The 27,300-nt window shown below is 37.4% G+C and overlaps 1 protein-coding gene across 8 annotated transcripts in view; it reads left to right on the top strand.

Annotated features, from left to right (window-relative positions):
- RAPGEF6 (Rap guanine nucleotide exchange factor 6) overlaps nt 1-27,300 on the top strand; it is a 200,548-nt gene that overhangs the window by 16,721 nt on the left and 156,527 nt on the right. For 5 of the 8 annotated variants that reach the window (XM_053566296.1, XM_053566300.1, XM_053566294.1 and 2 more), the window contains exons 2-4: nt 12,983-13,053; nt 15,176-15,232; nt 24,653-24,736. In XM_053566296.1, coding sequence (XP_053422271.1) covers nt 12,983-13,053; nt 15,176-15,232; nt 24,653-24,736 — 212 coding nt within the window. Of the gene's footprint in view, nt 1-12,982; nt 13,054-15,175; nt 15,233-15,321; nt 15,475-24,652; nt 24,737-27,300 lie in introns of those variants that run through there. The other 3 variants (XM_053566301.1, XM_053566297.1, XM_053566299.1) reach the window with 2 other exon arrangements.

Here is a 27,300-nt window from a genome sequence, read left to right as displayed (position 1 = left end):
GTTTGGACATTTTTTCATATTTTTTTTGCCATTTATCAACTTTCAAAAAATGTTCATGTTTTTTGCCCATTTATTGATAGGGTATTTTTCTGATTTGTTTGAGTTCTTTGTAGATTCTAAATATTAGATCTTTGTATTCAGATATTTGGTCTTGTGTGGGTTGTCTGTTTACTCTGGATTATTTCCTTTGCTGTGTGAAAGCTTTTAAGTCCCATTTATTTATTTTGTTGTTTGCTGTATTTGCCTTTGGGGCCTTAGTCATAAATTCTTTTTTTTTTTTTTTTTTGAGACAGAGTCTCACTATGTCGCTCTTGAGTGCTGTGCTGTCACAGCTCACAGCAACCTCAAACTTTTAGGCTTAAGCAATTCTCTTGCCTCAGCCTCCCAAGTAGCTGGGACTACAGGCGCCCGCCACAAGACCTGGCTATTTTTTGATTGCAGTTGTCATTTGTTTAGCAGGCCTGGGCCGGTCTCAAACCCACTAGCCTCTGGTTGAATTTATGACTGGGAGATATACAGGGTCATGTGGGCTGTTGTAAGGACTTTGGCTTTTTCCATGCAGGAGGTAGGAGCCATGGAGTGTTCTGAGCAGAGGACGGACTGATCTGACTTTGGTTTTCATGGATACCTCTGGCTGCTGGTGGAGACTGAGCTACGGGCACTGAGCCAGTCATAAATTCTTTGCCTAGGCTGATGTCTTTAAGAGTTTTTTCCTATGTTTTCTTCTAGAATTTTTGTGGTTTCGTGCCTTACATTTAAGTCTTTTACCTATCCTGAATTAATTTTTGTGTATGGGGAGAGATAGGGATCCTATTCTATTCTTCTCCACGTGGCTATCCAATTTTCCTACCACCATTTGTTGAATAGAGCATCCTTTACCAGTGTATATTGTTGTCTGCTTTTGTCAATATTGGTTTTAGGTAATTTTTTTTTTCCTGGGTTCTCTGTTCTGTTCCATTGGTGTATAACTCTACATTTATAACAGTACAATGTTGTTTTCATTACTGTAGCCTTGTAGTATAATTTGAAGTCAGGTAATGTAATACCTCCAGATGTTCTTTTTGGTTAAGATTGCTTTGGCTATTTGGGCTCTTTTTGGTTCCAAATGAAGCTTAGGATTTTCTAGATATGTGAAATATGACATTGATATTTTGATGGGGATTGTGTCTAATTTATAAATCAATTTGGGCAGAATGAACATTTTAGCATTGTTAATTCTGCCAATCCACAAGCACGGTATGGTTTTCCATTTGTTTCTGTCATCTGTGATTTCTTTCATCAGTGTTTTGTAGTCCTCGTATAAATCTTTTGCCTCCTTGGTTAATTATGTTTCTAGGTATTTTGTTGTTGCTACTGTTGTTATTATAAATGGTATTGGTTCCTTTATATGACTCTCAGCTTGACTGTTATTAGTATATAGAAATGTTACTGGTGCCTATTACACTGATTTTTGTAACCTGAGAACTTACTGAATTTATTTTTTACCAATTTAGGAGATTTTTGGTGGAGTTTTTAGGGTTTTCTAGGTACAAGATCATATCAGGAAACAGGGATCATTTCACCTCCTTTCTCAATTTGGATGCCCTTTTATTTCCTTCTCTTGTCTCATTGCTCTGGCTAGGACTGCCAATACTATCTTGAATAGAAGTTGTGATGGTGGGTACCCTTGTCTTGTTTCACTTCTAGGGAATAATTTCAACTTTCCCCCATTCAGTATGATACTGGCTATGGGTTTTTCATATATGGCTTTTATAATTTGGGGGTTTGTTCCTTCTAGGCCTCGTTTGTTGAGGGTTTTTTATCCTGAAGAGATACTGGATCTTTTTGATGTGCTGTAGAATTTAGTTTGCTGGTATTTTGCTGAGGTATTTCACATTTTTGTTCATAAGGGATATTTATCTGTAGTTTGTTGTTTCCCTTTCTGGCCTTGGTATCAGGGTGATAACTGGCCTCATAGAATAAGTTAGGGAGGATTCCCTTCTTCTCAATGTTATGGAATAGTTCTGTATGATAAGTACCAATTCTTCTTTGTAAATCTGGTAAAAGTCAACTGTGAGACTGTCTGGTTGTGGGCTTTTTTTGTTGTTGTTGTTGTTGTTGTTGGGGGATTTTGATTACTGCTTACATCTTGCTGCTCTTTATTGTTCGGTTCAGAATTTCTGTTTCTTTCTGATTCTGGATTAGGAGGTTGTGTGTTTCCAGGAACTTGTCCTTTTCCTCTGTGTTTTCTAGTTCATTTGTGTAGAGGTTTTCCTAATACTTGTGGATAATACAATAGAACCTCCATAGTTGACCACCTGCCTAATTTTCATAGGCTGGACATGTACTACATGTACCAAGGCCTAGTTCCTTATGTTGACCTCCTCCATATGTTAGCGAGCTTATTACATCCCTTGGGTGGTCAGTGTACCTAGGTTCTACTGTATTTTGTATTTCTGCAATATCAGTTGTAAAGTTGCCTTTTTCATTTGTAATTGAGCTTATTTGAGTCCTTTCTCTTTTATTTTTGGGTTTATCTAGCTAGTGGTCTTATCAGTTTAGGTTAGTTGTTGCTTTTGTCTTGCAGCTTATAGAATTTTCTCCCTCATTTTGACTTTGGCCACATTGATGACTATGTGTCTTGGAGATCTCCTATTTGCTATGATTCTTCTGGGTGTTCAGACTGTTTTGTATCTGCATATCTGAATCTGTGACCGTATCAGGGAAGTTCTTCTTAATAATTCCCTTCAATACTCAACATAAACAGGTATCTTCATACTCAAAGTTATGGAAACCAGATAACCTTACGCTGAATGATACCTGGGTCAAAGACGAGATTAAGAAGGAAATCACCAAATTTTTGGAACAAAATGATAATGAAGACACAAATTATCAAAACCTGTGGGATACTGCTAACAGGGAAATTTATAGTGTTGGAGCCTTCATCAAAAAAACAGAAAGAGAGGAAGTCAACAACTTAATGGGTCATCTCAAGCAACTGGAAAAGGAAGAACATTCCAACCCCAAACCCAGCAGAAGAAAAGAAATAACCAAAATTAGGGCAGAATTAAATGAAATTGTAAACAAAAGAGTCATTCAGAAGATCAATAAAACAAAAGGTTGGTTTTTTGAAAAGATTAATGAAGTTGATGAATCTTTGGCTAACCTAACTGGAAACAGAAAAGTAAAATCTCTAATATCGTCATTCAGAAACAATAAAGGAGAAATAACAACAGATACCTCACAAATTCAAAAAATCCTCAGTGATTACTACCAGAAAACATTATTCTCAGAAATATGAAAATCTGAAGGAAATGGGCCAATACCTGGAAGCACACCACCTTCCTAGACCAGAAAGAATTAGAAATCTTGAATAGACCTTTATCAATCACTGAAATAGCATCAACTATATGAAATTTCCCAAAAAAGAAAAGTCCTGGACCATATAGCTTCACATCAGAAATCTACCAAACCTTTAAAGAGGAACTAGAACCTATATTTTACAACCTTTTCCAAAACATAGAAAAAGAAGGAATACTTCCTAACACATTTTGTGAAGCAAATATTACTCTGATCCCCAAGCCAGGAAAAGACCCAACAAAGAAGGAAAACTGTAGACTAATATCATTAATGAATATCAATGCAAAATATTCAATAAGATCCTAGCAATCAGAATTCAACAACACATTAAAGAAATTATACACCACGATCAAGTTGATTTTATTCTAGGGCTACAAGTTTGGTTCAACATATGTAAATCTATAAATGTAATACATCACATAAAATAAATACAAAGACCATATGATTCTCTCAATTGATGCAAAAAAAGCTTTTGATGATATCTAGCATCCTTTCCTGATCAGAACACCTAAGAAAGTAGGCATAGAAGGGACATTTCTTAAGCTGATAGAGACCATCTACAGCAAACCCACAGCCAATTCATATTGAATGGTGTAAAATTGAAAGCATTTCCACTCAGGTCAGGAACCAGGCAAGGATGCCCACTGTCTCCACTGCTTTTCAACATAGTAATGGAAGTCTTAGCCATTGCAATCAGGCAAGAGGAGAAGGCAATCAAGGGTATGCAAATAGGGACAGAGGAGATCAAACTCTCACTCTTCACTGATGATATGATCCTATGCCTGGAAAATCCCAGGGACTCAACTACAAAACTCTTAGAAGAGATCAAGGAATACTGCAGTGTCTCAGGATACAAAATCAATACTTATAAATCAGTAGCTTTTGTATATGCCAACATAGTCAAGCTGAAAATATAGTCAAGGACTCTGTTCCTTTTACAGTAGTGCCAAAGATGAAATATCTGGGAATTTACTTAACAAAGGTCATGAAAGATCTCTATAAAGAAAATTATGAGGGTGGTACCTGTGGCTCAAGGAGTAGGGCACCGGCCCTATATACCAGGGGTGGAAGGTTCAAGTCTGACGCTGGCCAAAACTGCAAAAAAAAAAAAAAGAGAGAGAGAATTATGAAACCCTGAGAAAAGAAATAGCAGAAGATATTAACAAATGGAAAAACATACTATGCTCATGGCTGGGAAGAATCAATATTGTTTAAAATGTCCATACTACCCAAAGCAATCTACAGATTTAATGCAATCCCTCATAAAGCACCACTGGTATACTTTAAAGATCTGGAAGAAATAGTACTTCATTTTATATGGAATCAGAAAAACCTTGAATAGCCAATACATTACTCAGATTTGGCACCTGTGGCTCAAGGAGTAGGGCGCCAGTCCCATATGCTGGAGGTGGCGGGTTCAAACCCAGCCCCGCCAAAAACCAAAAAATAAATAAATAAATAAATAAAGCAGGAGGAATCATGCTACCATACTTCAGGCTATACTATAAATCTATAGTGATCAAAATAGCATGGTACTGGTACAAAAACAGATAGATTTATTGACCAGACTAGAGAACCAAGAGATGAACCCAGCCACTTACCATCATTTGATCTTTGATAAGCCTATCAAAAACATTCATTAAGGGAAAGATTCCCTATTTAACAAATGGTGCTGGGTAAACTCGCTGGTATCCTGTAGAAGAATGAAACTGGACCCCCACTTTTTACCATTAACAAAAATTGATTCTCACTGGATAAAAGATTTAAACTTAAGACATGAAACTATAGAAATACTAGAAGAGTGCAGGGAAAATACTTGAAGAAATTGGCCTGGGAGAATATTTTATGAGGAGGACCTCCACCCACCCCCGGCAATTGAGCAACACCAAAAATACATTACTGGTGTCTGATCAAACTAAAAAGCTTCTGCACATCCAGGAACACAGTAAGCAAGCAAGCAGATAGCCCTCAGAATGAGAGAAGATATTTGTGGGTTATGTTTCTGACAAAGGTCTGATAACTAGAGTGCACAGAGAACTCAAACTAATCAATAAGAAAAGAACAAATAACCCCATTTCTTTGTGTGGCAAGAGACTTGAACAGAAGCTTCTCTGAAGAAGACAGGGCGCATGGCCTACAAACGCATGAAAAAATGCTCATCATCTTTAATCATCAAAGATAATGCAAATCAAAACCACTTTGAGTTGGGCGGCGCCTGTGGCTCAGTGAGTAGGGTACCGGCCCCATATGCCGAGGGTGGCGGGTTCAGGCCCAGCCCCGGCCAAATTGCAACAAAAAAATGGCCGGGCGTTGTGGCGGGCGCCTGTAGTCCCAGCTACTCGGGAGGCTGAGGCAAGAGAATCACGTAAGCCCAAGAGTTAGAGGTTGCTGTGAGCCGTGTAACGCCACGGCACTCTACTGAGGGCCGTACAGTGAGACTCTGTCTCTACAAAAAAAAAAAAAAAAAAAAACCACTTTGAGTTATCATCTAACTCCCGTAAGATTAGCCCACATCACAGAATCCCAAAACTATAGATGTTGGTGTGGATGTAGAGAGAAGGGAACACTCCTGCACTGCTGGTGGGAATGCAAGCTAATAGGTTGTTTTTGGAAAGAAGTTTAGTGAATACTCAAGGAACTAAAAGTAGACTTACCATTCCATCCTGCGATTTCTCTACTAGGTATATACCCAGATGACCGAAAATCATTTTACGACAAAGACATTTGCACCAGAATGTTTATTGTAGCCCAGTTCATAATTGCCAAGTCATGGAAGCAGCCCAAGTGCCCGTTGACCCATGAATGGATCAACAAATTCTGTGGTATATGTATACCAGGGAATTCTAAGCAGCCATAAAAAAGATGGAAACTTCACAGTTTTTGTGTTTACCTGGATGGAGCTAGAACATACTATTCTTACTAAAGTATCTCAAGAATGGAAGAAAAAGTGTCCATTGTCCTCAGTACTATTATGAAACCAATATATAATTACTACACTTTCACACAAATGATAAAACACAACTAGAGTCCAGAAAGAAGAAGGGAAGAGGAGTGGGGAGGACTTTGGAGGGGGGAGGGTATTTGGTGGGACCTCACCTAATACGTACAATGCAAGGGTACATGTCAAAAATATTAACAGTATAAGTGTCTTAGCACAACAAATAAAAGAGAGGTGAAGGTTATGTTAACTAGTTTGATGTAAGCATTCTAAAGTGTATATCAAATCAGCACATTGTACCCCATAAATGCATTAATGTACACAGTTATGTTTTAATAAAAAAATAAAAATTAATTCCTTTGAATAGGCTGGGCATGGTGGCTCATGCCTATAATCCTAGCACTCTGGGAGGCCAAGGCAGGTGGATTGCCTGAGCTCAGGAGTTCAAGCCAGCTGGAGCAGGAAAAAAAAAAGGCAGGCATTGTGGCAGGCGCCTGTAGTTCCAGCTACTTGGGAGGCTGAAGCAAGAGAATCAATTGAGTCCAAGAAAGAGTTTGAGGTTGCTATGAGCTGTGATGCCATGGCACTCCACGGAGGGCGGCAAAGTGAGACTCTGTCTCAAATAATAATAATAATTCCCTTGAATAGGTTTTCCAGTGCTTTTTGCTCTTTCTTCTACTTCTGGGATACCTATAATTTTATATATTGGTCATATCACATAGTCTCATGTTTTCTGGGCCGTTGTTCATTCTTGTTCTTTATTCTGTAGAGGTATATATGGTGTTACCTTGGCCTGTGCCTGGATGGGTTGCAGGACATTGTTTGTTGCCTAGGTACATGACAAGACTTGTGCACTGAGATCTTTGGGTGGAGTGGTGCCTTGGTCCATAGGCCATTGTTGGAAACTTGAGCAGGGGACTGGGTGAGTTCTTCTTTCACTGATATGGGCGATGTGGGGAAATGCTCTACCTGGGTCTCCCCACAGTGATTGAAGTGCTTGCTTGGTGAGGCTATCTAGACTGTGGCTGCAGATGTCAGGCTGCAGGCATTTGCTCTATCCAGGTACAGCTGTAATGGCAGTACGTGACATGGGATGGTTGTGGCTAGCACATCTATGATAGAGATCTGGACCATAGGTGTGGCCCACTGGCCATCAGTCAAGGCCAGAGGGTCTTGTTCTTCTGGTCAGAGCTTGGGACTGTGGAGATGTAGCCTGCTGCACAGCATGTGGGTCCACAGGAGAGTGGCCCACTTACGTGGAGCTAGGTTCATGGGGGTGTGTACCTCAGTGCTGCAGCTCAGGGGTCAGATGCTCCATGGTGAGGGTACATGAATGAATGGCTGGAGCCCTCTTTCCACATAGGTCTAACGCTGCTGCCATGGAACCCAGTGAGTTCTCTGGTCGGGGCGCTGTGCTTGGCTTCCAGTAACGAGTGGGTGTGCAAGTACATCTGGTCCCCCTCTTCCCTTCCTGGCCTGCAAGGGGCAATCTTGGTTCAGCTGCAGTGATATCCATCCCTGTGTATACTTGGAGATCTGGACCTGAGAGCTTATGATGGTGTCAGCTGTAGCAACTCAGAAACTAAAACCACTGGGACCCTGCTGAGCCTGATCTCTACTGTATCGCTACTGTACAGTCTACAAGCAGTTTCCAGTGCAGGCCCTCGTGATGGTGGGAGCCCTCCTCGAGTTGCAGTATCTGGAGGGGGAATGTGGGGCCCTGGGGCACTCTCCTTTATCACTTCCCTACTGTAGGATTCTTGCCACATACCTGGCAAGTGGAATTCATTGTCCTAGTCTCTTTTACTCTGTGTGCTCCCCGTCACCTCTCTGATGATTTCTGTAAGAGGGTCCATCTGTAAGTCAGTATCCGCTTGGAGTTTTCAGCCTGTTCTCAGAGAGTGACATGTGTGGGCAGGTTCTAGTCTGCTATCTTGGCCCCTCGTCACTGTTTAAAAAGCTAGGAGGAGGATATTGAACATTTTTAACACAAAGAAATGATAAATGTTTCATTTATTATGGATGGATATGCTATTAATGATTACCGTGATCCAATCACTATGTGGATATTATATGGATAGAAATATCACTGTGTACCCCATGAATATGTATAATTATTATCTATTCCAAAAAAAAAGAAATACATGTTGTTGTCCATATTTTACATATAGGGAAATGAAATCACAGAGGTAATAACTTGTCTGAGGTCATACCACTAGGAAACAGTGTTGTCCAGATTCCAACCTAGGCAGCCTGATTTCATCATCAGGTTGTAGCCACTGCTAAATGTTTAGAGAGCCATATTACAGTGATTGTTGAATGTATCAGCAGTCAAATGCTGTAGAGCAGCAGTCCACAGCCTTTTTGGCACTAGGGACCGGATTCATGGTAGACAGTTTTTCCATGAACAGGGCAGGGATGGGGATGGTTTGGGATTGATTCAAGTGCATTACATTTCCACTTCAGATCATCAGGCATTAGATTCTCATGAGGAGCAGGCAATTTAGATCCTCTGTATGCGCAGTTTACATTAAGGTTTCTACTCCTATGAGATTCTAAGGCTACTGCTTATACGACAGGCAGAGTTCAGGCAGTGATGTGAGTGTTGGGGAACAGCTGTAAATACAGATGTAGTTTCCCTTACTTACCTATTCTCCCCTCCTGCTCAGGGATTGAGAACTTCAGTTACAGAGAACGTGAAGAGAGATAAGGGTTGAAAAGTGAACGTGAAATTTAGAATTAGCCATTCTTAGGTGACTTCACAATGGATGGTGGATTCAGAAAAGTGAATTTATAGGCTATACAGTAGAACCTCTGTACGTTGATCATCCAAGGGTCTGTAACAAAATGGTTAACATACAGAGGTGGTCAACATAAGAAAAGAACTTCCATTGTGTGCATGTGGTACATGTCTGGTCTATGAAAATTAGGTCAACTTAAGCAGGTGATCAATGTAGGGAGTTGTCAACTATGGAGGTTCTACTGTATTTTGAACTTAAAAATAATTGGATGTGTGATCTTTTGAAACATTATAATTTCAATATTTAATAGTTAGAGTCCTAAAGTTTAAGCATATCATTTGAAACTTCTACCCCTAACAATTTATAATATTTGATGTTAGAATTTTTACAAATAAAGTTAATTTTTGTCTATTAATCTACAAATGAAAAGTTCATGTTAGCTATGAAAAACGTAGCTAACATTGTGATGGGAAGGGTTGGGCTTTTCCAGAGAACATTGCTAGGGGCAATTTGTCGTAGACAAAGATCGCATGTTTTACCTTATTTGTTTTTTGACTCTCAGTTGTCAGTACTCCGTTGGGTTCTGATACTCTGTTTCTTGAAAAATGTTTCATGTATTTTTATTTTTAGTTGTTTTAGGTGGAGTATAAATCTAGTCCCTCTTACTTTATCTTGTCATAAAACTAAAGTCCCTTCAATTTGTCTTTTACTTTAGAGGCGATGTCCTGACATGCCCCAACCATGGTATCTTTAAAAACTTCAGTGAAGTGGCAGATCTTTGAGTCTTCAAAGAGTTTATTTCCCTCCTTACCGCGCACATTTATGTTACCAAGGACTTCAGGGTATCAGCCACCTCTTGCTCATTATTTTGTTTATTCTGTCCTGCCAGTTTGATATTATCTGTGTAATAAGTGAGGTCTAGATGTCTTCAGACTATTATGACAGAGAGTGGGAGAGTTAACATAGCCCTCTGGCAAAACTGTAAATTAGTGTTGCCCCACGTGAGTGCAGATTGTTTCTGCCCCTCTCTTAATAATTGAATAGAAAAGGAAACATTCACCAAATCAGTACTTGAGGCTTAATTAATCAGCTTCAGCAAGAGTATTATGTTTGAGATTGCAGCTGCAGTTTTATAAAAGCCTATGGTAGTTTACATCGTCTTTTTTCAGGATCTATCTGCCTTCTGCAGGGCCCACACAAACTAAAATGAATATGAGAGGGACCATTACCCTTGTATACTTTAGGTCTTTACTGGTGGCACAAGTCTATTTTTTTCTGCTCTGGAAACCATATTATCTTTCATGTGTCACCTTGTTTGGGGTGATGAAACAATTTCAGAGAGTTCCACTTGTTTGTTCCACTGTGACAGCTCTTACCAGACAGATCATGGAACCATTTATCAGGGTTATTCTAATCACCAGGTATATACATTCTAATTATAAACGCAGGGGTTGGGGAATGATTATTATCAGGTGAGTCTGCAGGCTCAGTGGACCTACTGTGAGTTAGGCTTTTGCCTAGATTCTATTTATTATTCTATTATTCTATTTTTTTTTTAATTTAGTATCATAGCTCACAGCAACCTCCAACTCCTGGGCTAGGTGATTCTCTTGCCTCAGTCTCCCCAGCAGCTGGGACTACAGGTGCCCACAACGCCCGGCTAGTTTTTGTTGCAGTTTGGCCAGGGCCGGGTTCGAACCCGCCTCCCTTGGTATATGGGGCCCGCGCCCTACCCACTGAACCACAGGCGCCACCCAGGTTATTTCCTCTTAAAACTAAATTAAAAGCTACTAAAACTTCTTTATTAATATATTAAATTGAACAGCATATGCTCTTCTGCATTTACGACCAATGTCATTTTTAACATATTAACTATTAATGGTCATTAGTACCCTCTTCTTAATATATAAATTTCATTAATTCACAATAAGACTTGAACAAAGTTTGTGTATTACCTACTAATATAATGAAAGGGCTATATAAGTAAATATGCAAACACGAAAGCTGTAAGTTATTTTAAGAATATGCATTTAAATTACAATTTAGTAAGAACAAATTACAGAGTCAGTTCAGATTCATGGGGAGGGCACAGCACATTCCAGTTTTTGATGAGGTTGTGGCAAGTTCCTACTAAAATAGAGCTTATGGGATAAGAAATATCTTTGTAGATATCTTTGGAAATCCAAGTTACTGTATCACTACTTCATCTGAAGTCTTCAAAATTTGGTAGACCTTTCTCATTTGTTGTGCGTCTTTTAATCTGTTCATCCTTTTTGTGTACTTAAAAATCTTTTTTCATTGTCATTTTAGCAAGGATTTAGCAGAAATATATGATATTGTTCAGTCTGGTGTGGTTAATTGGCAGTTGTGATCTTTGGAATACAGATTATTGATATACTTTTCTTAGGGGCCCCATGTTGTCTTACAAACCTACGGGAACACAAGTTATCTTTAATTTCTTCTCTTTTTCTTTTCTGTAGGCATCTGATAATTCTCTTGGTTAGTTGTTGGGAAGGCAGTATTTGGGAGTGGTCTACCCTGAAATAAAGGAATAATTTTTTATAAGAGAATTGGAGGTATGGTTTTTATAGAAAATTTAAGCTTATTTACCTTATTATTGTTCCATGCCCAATAGGGCGGCGCCTGTGGCTCAGTGAGTAGGGTACCGGCCCCATATGCTAAGGGTGGCGGGTTCAAACCCAGCCCCGGCCAAACTGCAACAAAAAAAAAAAAAAATAGCCGGGCATTGTGGCGGGTGCCTGTGGTCCCAGCTGCTCTGGAGGCTGAGGCAGGAGAATCGCGTAAGCCCAAGAGTTAGAGGTTGCTGTGAGCCGTGTGACGCCACGGCACTCTACCCAAGGGCCGTACAGTGAGACTCTTGTCTCTACAAAAGATATATATATATATATATATCAGGGATACAAACTTTTCACATTCTTCTATTATGCCACTGCTATTAGCTGAGGTCACATTATGTCATCCTGAGGGGTTTTTGTTTTGTTTCATTTTGTTTGTTTGTTGGGGGTTTTTGTTTTGTTTCATTTTGTTTGTTTTTTGAGACAAAGTCTCTGTTGCCCTGGGTTGAGTGTCATAGCTCACAGCAACCTCAAACTCCTGGGTTGGATTAATCCTCTTCCTTCAGCCTCTTGACTAGCTGGGACGATAGGCACCCACCACCATGCCTGGCTAGTTTTTTTATTTGTTTGTTTCTTTGTTTTCTTTTTTTAGTAAAGTCGGGTCTCACGTTTGCTCACACTGGTCTCAAACTCCTGAGCTCAGGCAATCCAACCACCTTGGCCTCCTAGAGTGCTAAGATTACAGGTGTGAGCCACCGCACTGGACCATCCTGAGGGGTTTTTTATACCCCGTTATCTGAGTGAAGGCTAGAGAAGGGTTGCCTACCTCTTACACAGAGTGAACAATAGAATTGTACCATTGGATGTCTTTTTTGTTTGGTGGTAGATCACATCATTTTAAGCCAAATAGATTCTTTGGAAAGTCATATTTTAAGAAGAAAATGGATAAACTAGGTCATCTCTAGAGGGTGTCTTAAAAATCTTGAACCTGGAATTATTGAGATTGTGTAATCTGAAGAAAGGAACATAAAAGTAAGACTTAAAGGACCACATAACAACTGTTTACAAATATTTGGAGTCACTGAAGAAGAAAAAGTTACATCTATTTAGAAACAAAAGGAGTTCATCTCTTTCATATGAAATAATGAGTTTTGGGTTCTGGCATTGTTTAAATAGAGGTCATTGGCCATATTGTAAGGGAGTTCCTGTGTGAGCTGAGCAAGCTCTTCCTTACCTTTTCAAATCCTTTGCAAGTCAGTGGTTTTATGACTCTTTAATAGTTAACATCTCTGTCATAAGTGTTTCTTTACTTAAAATCAGAAATGTGGGGTATCATATTTTAAAAATTATATTTGAAAAATAATAAAAGATTTTTTTCTGTTCCACAGGACTTAAATACTATTTATTCTTATCTTCATGGAATGGAAATATTATCAAATCTCAGGGAACATCAGCTTAGGTAAGTATAGTGCTGTATTTAAGAGCATGTGCTATGTAGTTAATCACTGATTCACCAAATCTTTGTTAAGCAACTTTTGTATTCCTCCTTCTGTTGAGCACTTGGAATGTACAATATAGATTAGATCTCTAGTTTCTTAGAGTGTATATTCTGATGGGAGTGATTTTGGGGTGGGAGAAAAACACTGACAATACAAACTGTATGTTAATAATATCCAGTAATAAGTACTATGAATGCAATTAATCATAGTCATGTGAAATAAACTAACTGGTCAGGTCTCTACTGAGAATTAAGGTTTTTTGTTTTTTTTTTGTAGAGACAGAGTCTCACTGTACAGCCCTCAGGTAGAGTGCCGTGGCGTCACACGGCTCACAGCAACCTCTAACTCTTGGACTTACGCGATTCTCTTGCCTCAGCCTCCCGAGCAGCTAGGACTACAGGCGCGCGCCACAACGCCCGGCTATTTTTCTGTTGTAGTTTGGCCGGGGCTGGGTCCGAACCCACCACCCTCCGCAAATGGGGCCAGCGCTGCCTGAGAATTAAGTTTTTAATAGAGACCTGAATGACAGGAAGAAGTCATATCCAGAAAGGGTCTTATACTGGCTGGAGCATAGTGAGAAGAGTGATTTTTGAAAAATGAGTTGGATAGGTAGTTGCAGGGACCACGTCAGGTAGGGACTTTTGTAGAATAGGAATGGGTATTTGCATTTGCTATCCTAGTTTTTCTTTGCCATGGGACCTTAAGCAGGTCTTAACATTTTACCTAAAGTTTCGTCTTCAATAAAAAAGGGATAGTAATAGCATCTTATTATAATGTGTTGAGGATTAAATGAGAATATATACCTAGAGCAAAGCACAGTGCTCAGTATGTCCTAGCTAATGAAAACAAAACTCCTATTTTCTTTTTGTAGTTTGTATCCATATATTTATTATGCCAAATGCTTAAGCCGGACATGGTATGTTGTATTATAGTGTTGCATTAAAGTGGAAAAAGTCTTGATTTGGCATAAGCTCCAGTGTCAAGACCCTTAAACTTTCTGAACTTCCATTTTCTTCTCCATAAAATACGGAGCCCTGCTTACTTTCTGTCATTGTGATTATAGTTGCACAGTATACTGTAAAATACTAACTCTTGTAACTTTTTGTTTTTTGGCCAGGGCTGGGTTTGAACCCACCACCTCTGGCATATGGGACCGGCGCCCTACTCCTTGAGCCACAGGCGCCGCCCAACTCTTGTAACTTTTATATAACATTTGATTAAACATGATTTCCTCACATGGCCAGCTTATCTAATCATTTTTCCTGGTTTTTCTTAAGGTTTCTAGTTATGAACCACAATGCTAAAATATAATTGTTTGAGATTAATTATATTCTGTATAATTCAGCTGTTAGTATATGTCAAATAAGTATATGAGGATGAAGGAATAAAACTGAAAATTAGGGCGGCGCCTGTGGCTCAGCGGGTAGGGTGCCAGCCCCACATGCCGAGGGTGGTGGGTTCAAACCCGTCCCCGGCCAAACTGCAACAAAAAAAAAATAGCCGGGTGTTGTGGCGGGCGCCTATAATCCCAGCTACTTGGAAGGCTGAGGCAAGAGAATCGCCTAAGCCTAGGAGTTGGAGGTTGCTGTGAGCTGTGTGACGCCACGGCACTCTACCAAGGGCGATAAAGTGAGACTCTGTCTCTACAAAAAAAAAACCAAAAAACTGAAAATTAGAGCATTTAGTAATACTGAAAGTATTTTTTAAATGCAAACAGATTTATATATTAATTCAACAAATTTTTTTATACCTGCATACCTCCGCTGGTAACTGTTCCTAACACTGTGGATCCAATAGTGAACCAAAGGTATATTTTTTCATAATTAAAAAGAACATTATTTAATGTAAATTGATAGGTTTTATAGTGTACATAAGAGTATTATGTCTGATACCACTTAATATCTAATGGTAGTTTTTAAAAATATGGCATTTTACATATATCTCAATTCTTGTATTTTAGTGAAAATTGAATGGTAGATGTCATTTTTTGCTATGGTAATTATATTTGAAATTATAATTTATATTTTCAAAAAATTTTAGATAAAATAATCTTTCAAAATTTTTATTTTTTTTAAATGTTAGATTAATGTCTGCAAGAGCACGCTATGAGAGATACAGTGGCAATCAGATTCTTTTTTGGTAAGTTTCCATAATTCACTTAATGACTTTTATGTTTAAATTTTAACTTTTAGCATTGATATCCATTTGATTATGGAACAAATCTGTAGAGCAAATTGAAACATGTTCAGAAATGATGACATACATAGAATGCACAAAAGTGTACAGTGCAACAAATTTTAATAAATACATACACCTGTGTAACTACTACTTGGATGAAAATACCAGCTTTCCAGAAGATTCTAGTCAACTACTCTGCTTTGGTAAGATAATCATAGTTCTTACTTCTGTCATTATAAAATAATTCTGTCTCTTTTTCAAACTTGTCATAGGTAAACTCCTTTGGTCAAGCTTCTTTTCCTTAGCAAATGTCCAGATTATTTTATGTTTCTGCATTTGTTCCTTTTGACTACTTTACAGTATGCAGTTGTATGAAAATAACAATTCATTTATTCAGTCCACTATTAATAGATATTTGACTTATTTCTAGTTATTTACTATTTCAAATGATAAAGTTTCTATCAACATTTGGGTTTTGTCTTTTTGTATTATTACTGATTCCTCTTGCACATATGGATAGAATTATAGTCATGTGCTGCATTACAATGTTTCGGTCAACAGTGGACTTGCATATATGATGGTTGTCTCCTGAGAGTGTAACACCATATTTTTATTGTACTTTTTCTGGGCTTAGATACAATGATATCACCACTAGTCTCTTTCAAAAATATAGAGAAATGTCAAGCTCACAGTAATGGATATGAGTTTTCTAAAAAATTAAATTTCCAGTTGAAAACTTGGATTTTATTATTGGCAAGATTCATTATTTGTCTCTGTAGGTATGCAATTGACCCAATACCATTTATTGCTCATGTTTTTTCCTACTGCAGGAAAGCATCCACTTTGTTTTAAATTAAGTGACCACATGTATGTATGTGTAATATATGTGTGTGTGCATATATATATATATATATATATACACACACGTATATGCATATATACACACACATATATATATTTTATATATATATATCTCTTTCTGGTCTTTTTATTTTTTCATTTATCTATGTCTTCATACTAGTACTGCCTGTCTTAATTTAGGTGTGTATCTCAATACTAGTAGCATATGTTTTATATGTAGTTTTTTGTTTGTTTGAGACAGAGTCTCACTTTGTCATGCTTGGTACCGTGCTGTGGTGTTGTAGCTCACAGCAATCTCACACTCTTGGGCTCAAGCGATTCTCTTGCCTCGGCCTCCCAAGTAGCTTGGGACTATAGGTGTCTGCCACAACACCCGGCTGTTTTTAGAGACGAGATCTTGCTTTGGTTCAGGGTGGTCTTGAACCTGTGAGCTCAGGCAATCCACCCGCCTCAGCCTCCCAAGTGCTGGGATTATAGGCGTGAGCCACAGTGCCTGGCCTTGTATGTAGTTTTGTTCCTCAAAATTGTCTTGGCTTTTAGTGTTGTTTTGCGTTTCTATACAATTTCTAGAATCATCAATTTCCACATTGTGCATAGCAGAAAACCTGTGGAAGGACTGTGAGCTTTGGATTAGGATAACATTAAATCCATAATTCCAGAGAGAATTGACCACTTTATAATACTGAGTCTTTCGATCAGCAGACATATATATTCTTCCATTTACTTGGCTTTGTTTTAATTCTTCATAGTAATGTTTAGGATATTTTTGCTGTATGTATTCTAGCCTGGTGGGTTTTTTGCTTGTTGATTTGTTGTGTCTGGCTTCTGTTTATGTTGAAAAATCAGTAACTGGTGATATTGTTACTCCTTTGCAGGTAATATGTTTTTTTTCCTCTTGCCATTTCTGGGATTTTTCTTTCTTTTTGCTTTTCAGCAGTTGTATCTAATATTGCAAGGTTTGTGCTTTTTGTTCTTGTTTTCCAAATTTATTCTCTTTGAAATATGTAGACCTTCTTGACTCTGTGATTTGTTCTTTGTTTTAGAAAATTCTTAGTCAGTAGTTCTTCATTATTGATTTCCTATATCCTCTTTCCTCTTTGCTACTTTCATTTTGCCCCATCTATCTTTTACTGTTTTACATTTTTTCTTCCTTTTTTTCCTGTTGTTTAGTCTTCTATTTTCTATGGACTTATTTTCTAATTTGTACATTGCTGTCTTCTGCTGTTTTTAGTCTTATATTAAAACCACTATTTGCAATCTTAATTTGTAATTATATTTTTCAGTTCTAGATTTTTATTTCTTTTTCATAATCTCAGTTCTTAGGTCAGGTCCTTTAACTTTCCTTCTTTTTCCCTGAACATAATTTTTTCTGTTGGCTTTATATCATATACTCTGATTTTTAACAATCTTGATATTTTTTATTTTTTAACTGACACATTGTAATTGTATGTGTTTATTGTGTAAATTTGATGTGTTGATATATGTATGTGTTCTATAATGATTAGATCAGGATAATTAATACATGCATTACCTCATGCACTTAGCATTTCTTTGTGATGAGAACATTCTAAATAAAAACACTCTGTTTTGTAATATACAGTACTTTACTGTTAACCATAGCAAGCCTGCTGTGCAATATAAGGCCAGACCTATGCCTCTTACTTTAGTGTAACTTTGTACTGATTAACTAACCTCTCCCCTGCTTCCGCACCCTGTTCTCTGGTAACCATTGTTTAACTCTCTACTGCTATATCTACTTTTTATTTTTTAGATTCCACATATGGTGCTATCATGTGGTATTTCTCTGTGTCATTTCACTTAACATGATACCTTCAAGGTTCATCCACGTTGTCACAAATGACAGAATTTCTTTCTTTTTTTTTTTTTTTAATGGCTGACTAGTATGAGATATATACCCCATCTTCTTTATTTATTTGTTGTTGGATATTTAGGTTTATTCTATATTTTGGCTCTTACAAGTAGTGCTACAGTAAACATGGGAATGCAGATAACTCTTTGATATACTGATTGCGTTTCCTTCGGATATATACCTAAAAGTGGGATTGCTGAATCATAAGATAGTTCCATTTTTAATTTTATTAGGGAGTTACATGTTATTTTCCATTATAGCTGTACTAATTTACAATCCTACCAACAGTGTGAAAGTCTTCCCTTCTCTTCAAATCCTCACCAACACTTGTTTTTTTTTCTTTCTGATAATAGCTATTGTCATTGGAGTGAGGTGATAGCTCATTGTGATTTTGGTTTGCATTTCCTTGATAGTTAGTGATACTGACCTATCTTTTTCACATCCCTGTTGGCCATTTCTATTGTCTTCTTTTGAGAAACATCTGTTACAGTCCTCATCCATTTTATAATCAGGTTTTTTGCTGTTGAGTTGTTTAAGTTCTTTATATATTCTGGATGTTAACCCCATGTCAGATGTATAGTTTACAGGTATTTTGTCTCATATCTATAGATTGTCTCTTTTCACTTTGTTAATTATTTCCTTTGCTGTGCAAAGGCGTTTTAGTTTGATGAAATTTTATTTGTCTGTTTTTTGTTGTTGTTGCTTGTGCTTTTGAAGTCTTAGCTTAAAAATCCTTGCCCTACCAAGTGTCAAAAAGTGTTTTCCCTATGTTTTCTTCTAGGACTGTCATAGTTTCTCAGGTTTTACATTTAAGTAATTAATTCATTTTAGTTGATTTTTGACTATGATGAGAGGTAGGCATCAAGTCTCATTCTTCTGCATGAAGATACTCAATTTGTTTAGCCCTGTTAATTGAATAGTCTACCATTTTCCCAGTATGTGTCCATGGCACCTTTGTTGAAAATCAGTCAGCTGTGAATGCATGAATTTAATTCTGAGCTCTCTATTCTGTTGGATTGGTCTGTATGTCTTTTTTTTTTTTTTTATGTCAGTACCATGCTGGTTTTGGTTACTGTAGCTTTGTATTTTATTTTATTTTAGCTTTGTTCTTTTTGCTTAGGATTGCTTTGGCTATTTTGGGTTTCTTTTTTCTTTTTTTTTTTTCTTTTTTTTTTGGTGACAGAGTCTCACTTTGTTATCCATGGTAGAGTGCCCTGGTGTCACAGCTCATAGCAAACTCCAAATCTTGGGTTCAGGCGATTCTCTTGCCTCAGCCTCCCAAGTAGCTGGGACTACAGGCTCCTGCCACAATGCCTGGCTATTTTTTAGAGATTAGGTCTTGCTCTGGCTCAGGCTGGTCTGAACCTGTGAGCTCAGGCAATCTTACCTGCCTTGATCTCCGAGAGTGCTAGGATTACACGCATGAGCCACCACACCTGGCCCTATTTTGGGTCTTTTGTGTTTCCACATGAATTTTAGGGTTGTTTTTCTATTTCTATGAAGAAAGTGATTGGTATTTTGATAGGGATTGCATTAAATCTATAGATTGCTTTGGGTAGTATGGAATTTTAACAGTATTTTCCTAATCCATGAGCACAGGATATATATTTTTTTTACTAATGGCTTCTTCAGTTTCTATGGTATTTAATTTAGAGATCTTTTACCTCTTTATTTGAATTTATTCCTGTGTGGTTTTTTTTGGTAGCTATTTTAAATGGAATTGTGTCCTGATTTCTTTTTCATATAGTTTCTCTATGAGCATGTAGACATGTTTCCAATTGCTGTATGTTGATTTCATATCCTGTAACTTTACTGAATTCATTTATTAATTTTAAGTTTTTTGTTGGAGTCTTTCATGTTTTCTATGTTATGATAATGTCATCTGGAAACTAGACAGTTTGAATTTTCCTTTCTAATCTAGATGCTTTTTATGTCTTTCTCTTTATCTAATTGCTCTGACTAGGACTTGCACTATTATGTTGAATAGAAGTAGGGAAAGTAGGCATCTTTATCTTGTCCCTGATCTTAGAGGAAAAGCTTTCAGTGTTTCTTCATTCAATCAGATGTTAGCTGTGAGTTTGTCATATAGGGCTTTTATTGTGTTGAGGTACATGTGTTTAGAATTTTTATCATGAAGAGATATTGACTTATCACAAATGATTTTTCTGTGTCTGTTGAAGTGATCATATGGTTTTTGTCTTTCTTTCTGTTAATATGGTGTGTCATGGCTCGGCGCCTATAGCTCAGTGGCTAGGGTGCTCACCCATATGACCGAGGCTGGTGGGTTCATATCCTGTCCAAGCCTGCCAAACAACAATGACAATTACAGCAAAAAATAGCCGGGTGGCAGGTACCTATAGTTCAAGAGAATCGCTTGAACCCAAGAGTTTGAGGTTGCTATGAGCTATGATGCCAGGGTACTCTACCCAGGGTAACACCTTGAGACTCTGTCTCCAAAAAAAACACACACACATATATATATATATATATATATATATGTGCACACACATATATATATGCACACACACACATATATATATGGTTTGTCATGTTTATTGTTTTGAGTATGGTGAACCACTCTTGCATTGCTCGGAGGAATCCCACTTGATCATAGTGAATGAACTTTTAATGTACTATTGATTTTATTTATTTATTTATTTATTTTGGTATCTTGTCGAGAATTGTTATCTGTGCTCAACAGGGATATTGGCTTATAGTTTTCTTTTGTTGTGGTGTCCTTGCCTGGTTTTGGAATCAAGGTAATGCTGGCCTTGTAAAATGAGATTGAAAGTATTCCCTTCTCTAAAATTTTCTTGAATAATTTGAGGAGGATCGGTATTGGTTCCCTAAATGTTTGATAGTAAAGCCATTAGGTCCTGGACTTTCCTTTGATGGAAGACTTTTTATTTATTTTTTGTTTTTATTTTTTTTTTTGGAGACAGCATCTCTGTCACCCTGTGTAGAGTGCTATGGCATCCTAGCTCACAGCAACCTCAAACTCTTGGGCTTGAGCAGTCCTCTTGCCTTAGCCTTCCAAGAAGCTGAGACTACAGTACTCACCACAATGCAGGGCTGATTTTCTATTTTTAGTATGGATGGGGTGTCACTTTTTCTCAGGCTGGTCTTAAACTCCTGAGCACAAGCAACCCACTGGCTCCAGCTTCCCAGAGTGCTAGGATTCCAGGTGTGACCCACCACACCTGGCTAATGGAAGACTTTGTATAACTGATTCATTCCTGACTTATTATTGGTCTGTTTAGATTTTTCTTTTTCTTCATGATTTAATCTTGATAGGTTGTATGTGTTTAGGAATTTATTCTGTTATCAAATTTGTTGGAGTATTTGTTCATAATAGTTTCTGATGACCTTTTATATTTCTGTTATATCAGCTGTAGTGTCCCCTTTTTTATCTCTGATTTTGTGTTCTCTTTTTTGTTGTTGTTGTTAGTTACCCTAACTAAAAGCTTATCAATTTTGCTTATCTTTTAAAAAAACCAACTGTTCATTTTTCTTTGTTTGTTCGAGTCAGATTCTCCTTATGTTGCCTGGGCTGACTTTGAACTCCACAGTTCAAGCAAGCCTCCTAAGTAGCTGGGATCGCAGGTGCATGCCTCTACACCTGGCTGGCTGTTTTGTTAATTTGGTTAGACTTGTTTTGTGGGCTAACATGTGAACGATCACGAAGAATGTTCCATGTACAGTTGAGAAGAATGTATATTCTGTAGTTGTTGGATGGAATATCATGTAGGTCCATTTGAGCTGTGGTTTAGTTTAAGTTTGATGTTTTTTGTTTTTTTTTCTTCTGTGTAGATTATGTGTCCATTGTTGAAAGTCTATTTGAGCTGTAGTTTAGTTTAAGTTTGTTGTTTTTTGTTTTTTTTTCTTCTGTGTAGATTATGTGTCCGTTGTTGAAAGTGGGGTATTCAGCTGTCATGCTATTGTATTACCCTCATTTCTCTCTTTAGATCTAAAAATATTTGCTTCATATTATATATTTGGGTGCTTTGGAGTTAGGTGAATATGTATTTATAATTGTAATTTCCTCCAGTTAAGTTGATCCATTTATCATGATTTAATTACCTCCTTTGTCTCTTTTTTGATTTTTGACTTTATCAGCTACTGCTGCTTCCCTTTGGTTTCTCTTTGCATGGAATTTTTTTCTATCCCTCCATTTTCAGTCTGTCTTTAACAGTGAGATGAGCCTCTTGTCGGCACAGTATGGCTAGGTCTTTTTTTTATTATCTATTCAGGAATTCTGTATCTTTTTAATTGGAGTAGACTTTCCTCTCCCCCAATTTCTGTTTTTGTTGCCTTAATTTACATCTTTATCTGTTGTGTGTTCCTTAGTTCTAATTGTAGCTGGTGTTTTAAAGAATTATTTTGACTTTAAATCTTTGTACTACAGGATTCAGAGATTTTTGTAGCACCATTACATCTGAGTTTGGTTATGAATTTACCTCTACTGGTGAGTTTTATTCTTTCTTTTGTTTTCCTGATAGTAATTATTGTCTTTTTCTTTCAACTTGTAATGCCCCTTTAAGTATTTCTTGTAACACCTATCTAGTGATGAATTCTGTCAATTTTTGCATATCTGGGAAGGTCTTTATTTCTCCTTTGCTTCTGAAGGATAGCTTGATTGAATATTTTTTTCTTTTAGTACTTCAAATATATCAACCTGTTCTCTCCTGATCTGCGAAGTTTTTGCTGAGATATCTACTGATGGTCTTATGAGGATTCCCTTATATGACTTGATTCTTTTATCAATGCTTTTAAACTTTTTGTTTTGTCTTTGAATTTTGATTATAAATGTGGCTCTGAGAGAGTCTTTTAGGGTTGAGTCTAATTGGGGATCTTTGTTCTCATATCTCTCACATCTTGGCAAGTTTTCAGCTATTTTTTAAAATAGGTTTTCTATGGCTTTTTATATTTCTTTTTCCTTGATATCTTAATACAAAATTTGTTTGCTTAATGATATCCCGTAAGTTTTATAGGTTTTCTTCATTCCTTTTTATTATTTCTTTTTTTCTCCCTCTGACTGCGTTATTTCAAAAGACCTGTCTTCATATTCGTAATTCTTTCTTCTGCTTGATATGGTCTGTTGTTGAAGCTCTCATATTTATCTTTTTGACAGGCAGGGCACAGTGCCTCACACCTATAATCCCAGGATTTTGGGATTCCAAGGTAGGAGGATCACCTGGGCAATACAACAAGACCTTGTCACTACAAAAATGAAAAAAAAGAATGCCAGGTGTAGTGGTGTGTGCCTGTAGTTCTAGCTACTCAGATGGCTGAAGCAGGAGGATCACTTGAGCCCAAGAGTTTGAAACTATAGTGAGCTAAGGTCTTGCCATTATATTCAAGCTTGGGCGACAAAGCCAGGGCTTGTCTATACAAAACTAAATAACTAAAAATAAAAATGTAGGCACGTAGTGATTCCCGTTGTAACCTTTTCTCTTTATTTTGTGCAGATTTTTCTTTCATTGATTTTATTCTTTGTTGGTTTTTTTAAAAAGTCCTTTTTCAGTTTGGCACAGTGTTGCAAACCTATAGTCCTAGCTACTCAATAGGCTGAGTCAGGAGAATTGCTTGAGCCCAGCAGTTTAAGGCTGTAGTGTGCGATGATTGTGCCTGTGAATAGCTACTATACTCCAGCCTGGCCAACACAGAACCTGTGCATTAAAAAAAAAAAAAGATAAATTTCAAAAGAGTGTGGAAGTAGGATTCCTAAACAAAGAACTTTAGGTGGGCAATTTGCAGCCATTTGCATCTTCCCTAGGTGAAGGTGAAAAAGGAATGTAAAGAACTTTAAAGTACCTGCTAGAAAGTTGACAATAATTTTTTTCCTTTCCATGGTAAGCAATTGAGTTGACCTAGAAAGCTTACCCTGGGTGCTGTGTAGAATAGAATGGACCTAAATTTCTTGAAGGAGAGTGGTATGATGATTCATTGAAAACAGAAGATACTAGAAGAGATACAAGCTTGAAGGAAATGATAGTGAAGTAGATTTTGAACTGTCCAGTTTGGGTTTTCTTTTTAAATATACAAAATTGACATGTCAAGTAGACAGCCAGATATATAGTTCTGCAGCTCAGGAAAAAGATTTGGTATAGACAAAAGAATCGTTAAAACATTAGAATTAATTGAAGCCTTACATATGGTGAATAAAGATATCTGAGTGAGAGAAAAATAGAAAGATTAGATTATATCTGGTCATAAGATTTACAAAGAAATAGATCATATAAATTATGGTTGAAAATGAAGATAAAGCATTGATAACAGGAATTCCAAATAGGATGGTCTTTTAGTATATATTAAAAAGTCAGAATTTTCTAATATTTAGATGAAGTATAATATTTAAATTAATTTTCATTAGGTGTGATGATCCTAGTACAAAAATGAATGTGAAATTAGCAATGTAATCAATAAGATAGAGCTAATAAACATACTTCTGAAATCTTGTAGTGTAATACTGTTTTTTGTATGTACATAGTCTATATAAAATCTTGTAAAATCTCCCAAATTTCCAAGTAGTATACTCAATTTTTAATGATTTGCAGTATCATCACAATGTATTTCATGTTATATATCTCACACTGAATCCACATACATGTGAACATGTGTTTATTTACTGTTATTATTTATTTAAACAGTTCAGAAACTATTGCCAGATGTTGGTATATCCTACTTTCTGGATCTGTGCTGGTGAAAGACTGCATGATCTTGCCTCCTTGCAGGTATGTTTACATTTGCTATTTAGTGCATATGGCAGGCAAAGATAACAGAACAGCTATTTATTTTGTCTCTGATATTAAACTGTTTTATGTAGAGTGTGTATTTTCTCTTAGTAGGCAATGCATTTTTTAAAATGTCTTTGCTTGAGGCAGGGCATGGTGGCTCATGCCTGTAATCTTAGCACTGTGGGAGGCAGAGGCAGGTTGAATTGGCTGAGCTCACAGGTTCAAAACCAGCTTGAGTAAGTGCAAGACCCTGTCTCTAAAAAATAAAAAAAAAAGAAAAAAAAGCAGGGTGTTGTAGTGGGTGCCTGTAGTTCCAGCTACTGGGGAGGCTAAAACAAGAGAATTGCTTGAGCCTAAGAATTTAAGGTTGCTGTGAGCTTTGATGCCATGGCACTCTACTGAGGGCAACAAAATGAGATTCGGTCTCCAAAAAGAGAATCTCTTGAGCCCTTGAGTTTGAGGTTGCTGTGAGCTATGACAGCACAGCACTCTGCCCTTGGCAGCAGAATGTGGCTCTGTCTCATAAAAAAGTCTTTGCTGTTGGTTCCATGAGAAATACTTGGCAATAATCAACTAATATTTCGTATTTCTAAGAGTGTGATCATAACAGTATCTTCCTCCTATTGGAACCTTATTTGCATTAGATTTGGTGTCATTTATCTGATGGACTTTGTAGTCATTGCTTTTGTTGGTTATAGAGAGGCAGTGTGTCATCCTAGTTAAGAAATTGGTTTTTCAAGTAAGGTAGACTATAATCCTGATTTCATCATTTACTACTATGCGACTTTGGACAGATTCTTGTTTTCCTGTCTATATCATGAGGATAATCACAATATCTACTTAAGTATCATCGTAAGGTTTTAGTTGGTTATGGCTCAAAGCTCTCAACAGCGGTCTATAGGGGTCATGCTAGAGCCAGACTGTATGAGTCATATGTCTGTTTTACCACTTCTTGAGCAAATTACTTAATCTCTTTGTGCCTCCCTTTCTTCACTTGTAAACTGGGGATAATAGGCTAGTTCTGAGAAATGGATGAGTTAATTCTCATAAAGCTCTTAGAAGAGTACCTGGCTACTAAAAGTAATTGTTAATTATCATTATAATTATGAGGAAAAGGAAGAGATGGGTTGTTAGAAAGCAGATGAGATTCAGTATTCTTAGAGGATTTGCTCTGTTAACAATTCTAAGGTTTGGGAACCCCAAATTACACTTTGGTGACATAAAAATGTGCTTTTCTCCCATAATGTTGAAAAGAGATTTCTAGGCTTTTTTTTTTTTTTTGGCTGGGGCTAGGTTTGAACCCACCAACCTCCGGCATATGGGACCAGCGCCCTACTCCTTGAGCCACAGGCACCACCCGAGACTTCTAGGCTTTTAAAGGAAAATTTCTTATTATAGTTAAATTAACTTTGTTGCATAACTATTAGATTTAAATATCAGGGTGTGCTATCTCAGTTTAAATGCCATTTTTGAAGTTAAGGATTGAGTCCTGAAAGTTTATGTTATTGACTTTTGGTTAAATGAAATGTGTACATCTTGACTAGTAGAATAAATCAGATAGACTGTTTTTACAAATGAAATATTTAGGAGCCAGATGTGGTGGTTCATGCCTGTAATCTTAGTTATTTGGGAGGCTTAAGGAACAGGATTACTTGAGGCCAGGAGATTGAGACTAGCCTGGGCAACATGGGGAAACCATCTCTAAAAATATAAAAATAAAAAAAAATAAGCTGCATGTGGTAGTGCACTCCTATAGTACCAGCTGTTTGGGAGGCCTAAGGCGGGAAGATTGCTTGAGCCGAGGAGTTCAAGGCCACAGTGAGCTACGATCAGCCACTGCCCTCCAGCCTGGGCAACAAAAAGAAGTTATCTCTGAGGGGTTGGAGGCAGTGGGGATTTTAACAGTTCTTCTGGTTTGTTAAGCCTTTTGGCTGTTGTCTTTCTTTTCCTTCACAAATATTTGTGAAACTCCCAGTGATGAATTCATATTGAGTTAGCCTTTGAGACAGAATAAACTGGATTGATACTGCCTGCAGTTATGTTTTAGGATTATTAGTATTTTTCTTTTAAATATTTTCACTCTCCTGCTACTGTGAATGATGAAGAATTTGTTGTAAACATGTTTTGTACCCCTTAATCTGCTGTAATAATTCACTTTTAGTTTGTGATCAAGACAATAAAGTTTAACTTTTTAAATAATTGCTAGGAATGTCACCCAGGCTTGAGTGCCATGCTCACAGGAACCTCAAACTGCTGGGTTTAAGCGATCTTCTTGCCTCAGCCTTCCAAGTAACTGGGACTATAGGCACCTGCCACAACACCTTGTTTATTTTTCTATCTTTAGCAGAGATGGGGTCTCACTATTGCTCAGGCTGATCTCGAACTCCTGAGCTCAAGGGATCATCCCACCTTGGCATCTCAGAATGCTAGGATTGCAGTCATGAGCCACTGTACTCAGTCAATGTAGGAGATTTTTTAAAAAAAAGTCATGGTATGGGCGTCTCCTGTGGCTCAGTGAGCAGGGCACCAGCCCCATATACCGAGGGTGGCGGGTTCAAACC

Source organism: Nycticebus coucang, chromosome 17 (assembly GCF_027406575.1).
Source record: "Nycticebus coucang isolate mNycCou1 chromosome 17, mNycCou1.pri, whole genome shotgun sequence".
Classification (NCBI taxonomy): domain Eukaryota; kingdom Metazoa; phylum Chordata; class Mammalia; order Primates; family Lorisidae; genus Nycticebus; species Nycticebus coucang.
This window is presented reverse-complemented; position numbering and strand designations above follow the sequence as displayed.